Source organism: Seriola dumerili, unplaced genomic scaffold (genome assembly GCF_002260705.1).
Source record: "Seriola dumerili isolate Sdu_G_001 unplaced genomic scaffold, Sdu_1.0 BDQW01000449.1, whole genome shotgun sequence".
NCBI classification, from domain to species: domain Eukaryota; kingdom Metazoa; phylum Chordata; class Actinopteri; order Carangiformes; family Carangidae; genus Seriola; species Seriola dumerili.
This window is the reverse complement of record NW_019174704.1, coordinates 2,396,894-2,400,798: the sequence shown is the minus strand read 5'-3', so window position 1 is coordinate 2,400,798 and position 3,905 is coordinate 2,396,894. Positions and strand designations below refer to the sequence as shown.

The 3,905-nt window shown below is 43.6% G+C and overlaps 1 protein-coding gene across 7 annotated transcripts in view; it reads right to left on the bottom strand.

Moving 5' to 3' along the window:
• Positions 1-1,975: 1,975 nt before the first annotated feature.
• tcf7 (transcription factor 7) overlaps positions 1,976-3,905 on the bottom strand; it is a 71,225-nt gene continuing 69,295 nt past the window's right edge. For 5 of the 7 annotated variants that reach the window (XM_022762617.1, XM_022762618.1, XM_022762621.1 and 2 more), the window contains one exon: positions 1,976-2,076. In XM_022762617.1, coding sequence (XP_022618338.1) covers positions 2,009-2,076 — 68 coding nt within the window. In that variant the 3' untranslated portion in view covers positions 1,976-2,008. Of the gene's footprint in view, positions 2,101-3,905 lie in introns of all 7 variants that reach the window. The other 2 variants (XM_022762620.1, XM_022762622.1) reach the window with 1 other exon arrangement.

Below are 3,905 nucleotides of genomic sequence, written 5' to 3'. Positions count from 1 at the left end.
TAGTTAATGGAGCTGCAAAATGTTCAGTCAAAGGAAAACAGACTTGTCTTCGAGGGTTTCCTCACCAGCAAAAATATCTGACCTTAAAAAAAAAAAAAAAAAACAGATTTATACACAAATACCTCAAATTAGGAGAAAACAGAACAAAAATGTAAGAGTTGATAAAGCAAGAGACTGACAGTGAAAGTGCCTAAAAGAAATACTGTAACTGAAAGAGGGAATTCTCTCGTGAATCTGAGACTTTTTTTTTTTTCCTGCTTTAAATCAATTTTTTTCTGTCAAAGGAGCTGCACAGGTATTTATCAAAATGTTTGGACAGGTAATGAAACAAACAGTTAACAAAATGGCAGCTACAAGAGTGACTCTGTCCCTCTTCAGAGCTGAGGTTCTGCTGGTCAGGCTGGCTGGCTGTTGGTCTCTGCTCCCCTCTCATGGATTAACGGTTTGGTCTCAGTAATAGTGATGGATGATGGGTAGTATGTCAGTGATAGCTGTAATGGTGATATGTAAAAGAGGCAAAGGCGGTGGCTTCTCCTTTGTCACTATGGGCCCCCACATGTGGGGGAAAACACGTATGTAACAACACTGTGAGTCTTGTGCAACAACCCTCTCTCTCGCGTTGATGCCAAGTTAGCTCTTGCTGCTTGACTTCTCTCTGCAAGGTAAATCTGGCCCTTTTTTTCTTCTTTTTTTCCAGGCCTGTTGATGTGGTTCATTTGATTAAGAGCTCATTTGCAAAACATTTTATGATTGTCATGGAGGTCAAAGCACAGGGTCAGCTGTAAAACAAACAAACAAAAAAACAGAAAAAGGCGCGAAGGTGCTAATGACTTATTTGTAAAATTACTTCTCAGAGGCACAGCAGTCCTTAAGGTAAAACTAATGACTTTAGCAGAGTTTAACTGCAGCAGATGGAGCCAAACAACCACTTGTTTTAGGCTCCAGATGATTTCTGCCTTCAGCGCAGGACTGCCTCCGAACAACTCGAGTTGTGTGGTCTGGAGCTGGCAGGGTTTCAGTCACCAATTCAGGGGCGGGACCCTCCAGGCTAAGTCTTTGCCTTCTCTTCCAAATGGGACAGGTCAGCCTCATGGGCAAATACTCAGGAGTATTCAGTTGGTCTTGGTCAACTTCCAAATCAATAATTTCAAAGTTCATTACTGAGAAGTCACTCTCATAGGGAGAAGCTGGTATGTTTCTTTTTGTACATATAATAAATAGATTATTTTTGCATTTTAAAACAGCCTCTTGCATTTGTTTAGATAATGTGTTATATCTCCCAGTGACTGGTGAACCACATGTCTGGTTAACATGATGTCTTTCAGGTTGCCAAGGATTTCCTGAATGCTTGATGAAAGAACCGAACGGGTGAAGGAGGCTTCGAGAAGGACTAAGCCCTGTTGACCTGTCAATGATGTACTTGGCCTTGAAACGCAGACTCTGGAGAAATCAGCCTCTCAACTAAGACACAGCTAATATCTCACTATGGGCCAATGCCGGCTGTCACCATGGACTGAAGGATGGCCCCACCGTCCTTCCTACCTCGGTCACTCTCTCTCTTTAAATCTGACAAAAGGTATAGATGAATGTGAGAATGAAGGCAGGTGGAGGAAGGTGATCTTCATGGCTCTGGAGGATGCTGAGCTGAACAGGGTCAGGGATGTGTGCCGACTGGATCACTGAGTCTCTGTTAGCACTTTGAGAGAAAGTCCCGCGGCCTTGGCAGCAGACAGCGCAGTCGTCGAGCTGTGCGTCTGCTTGCCGGACAGTTCCAGGTGTGTGTGGGTGTGTTTGGTTGTTGGAGGCTGCTGGAAGTCACTGCGCTTGCCAGCAGACTGCTCCAGGGGCAAGCGTGTGTGCGAGCGTGTGTGCGTTGGCGGAGACAAGGGAAGGCGTGTTGACGGGGAGGTGGGCGGTGGGGAGCAGCCCGGGGAGTGGGGGCGCTGGCGCTGGTGCTGGTAGAGAGGGTGGCGGGCGGGGGAAGAGGAGGGGGGAGAGTCTATAGCACTTAAATCTGAAGAAGTTGGGCTGGGGCAGCCTCCTCCTTGAAGGTAGCGAATGCACTTCTTTTTCCTCCTAGGAACAGTCAGAGAGAGTTATCTGTGAATAAAGTGTGGATGGTAAATGTCAGCAGGCTTCAGTGAAGATGCATCACTCACACTGAGGTCAATGAACAGATGGACACACACTGCATGATCATAATGAACAACAGAAAAGTATTAGTGTCACTCCATGTACATCTGTATATGAATGACATGTCTAAAACAGCACAAATCCATTTTGGAAAATGTATTAAATTCTTGGCTCCTGATTATTTTTAGAAAATATTCATAAGAACGAAGTTAAATGAGTGCACTTCTTTTTATTTTGGAGAGAGAGTCAGGCTAGCTGCTTCCCTCTGCTTACAATGTTTATGCTAAGCTAACTGTCTCCAGGCTCTAGCTCCATAGTTAAAGCAAAGACTAATAATGATATTGATCCTTTCATCAAACTCTCAGCAAGAAGCGAAGGGAATTTATATTTGTGTTGGTTAATGCAACTGTGTAATGATAAACAGTTTATTATTTGAGAGCAGGGAATACCACTCATCTTTCCAATTAATATAATTAATATGCTATACAAGTGTTATTGTTTTTATTTAGCACTATTAGTGACCTCCCGACCACATGGTGTTGACACAGTGTCCTGAAACATTATAAGGTAGTATTAATCACCCATGTACACTATCGTCCTGGTCTGCACCAAACTCACTGCATCTACCTAATATACAGCAGCAGTGAAGTGATGTGCTTAGTGAGGTGTTATATTCAAAAGCAGACTTGTGTACCACTGAGTGCAGCATCAAAGCAGTTAACAGGATCCCATGATCATTACCAGAATATGATATGAGTCACCAGGTTTAACCGCAAGGAAAGGCGCTAGGCCATATTTAGACAGAGAAAGAGGGAGAGCGGGAGGAAGAGTGCAACAGAAAGTGATTTCTAAATGTTAGAGTTCACCATCAAAAGGCGCCCATTACCACATCGCATGAATGGAGAAAGTTGAAAGCAGATGGGCATGAGAACGCTGTCAAAATGCAAAGCTGCAGGGAGTGTGTATGTGCGTTGAGCTGTGGTGATAAGGATTTGCTCTAACCACATTCACCCCCCTTTGTTCTCTCAAACCGAAACACACACATGCACACACACATGCACACACGCACGCGCGCGCACACACACACACTCAGGTTTCCATGACGTGATGGTGGGGAAGACGACGGGGTTGCTACAGTGTTGTTGTGGTAGAAGCGTTTTCTGCAGAACCACACAGATTCCTGACTCCTGCAGTGAAGCCGTCGGCTTTCGTCTACTGTAAATCCTGGTGTGACTAAACCAGAGCAGTATGAGGTGGTGACAGCCCCCCCCCCCCATCTGATGATTTATATTGTACTGTTACCATGTGTCTGCTTTATTACAGAGAAAGAGAACTGAAATTGTTACAATTTTTGAGAAAAGGGAAAATAAAAACCCCACTTGGATCAGTGTTGTTTAGATGCACAGCACTGGCAGATGAATAAATCCCCTTGCGCTGCCAGGGTGCTGGATCACTAAATTAATACTAATATTTGTAAACCAAGTTTCCTGTTTTACTATTATAACACTAAGTATTTCAAAAATATTACTGCTGCTGACTGAGACAAACCCTGTGCTTACAAACTGGGAAATTCCCAGCTTTATTTTCAAACAAGTTCCCAGCATCATCTAATTTATTCAACTCAGCAACATTTGCATCTGATTAAGGGCTTTAGCTACAATAACTTAAATGTTAGGGTTGAAATATTTTGTACAAGTTTGGGCATTTACAGCCTGGGTGAAAATTGGTATCAACTGCTGATGCTTATGTGCTTATGCTACCCAACAAGATAT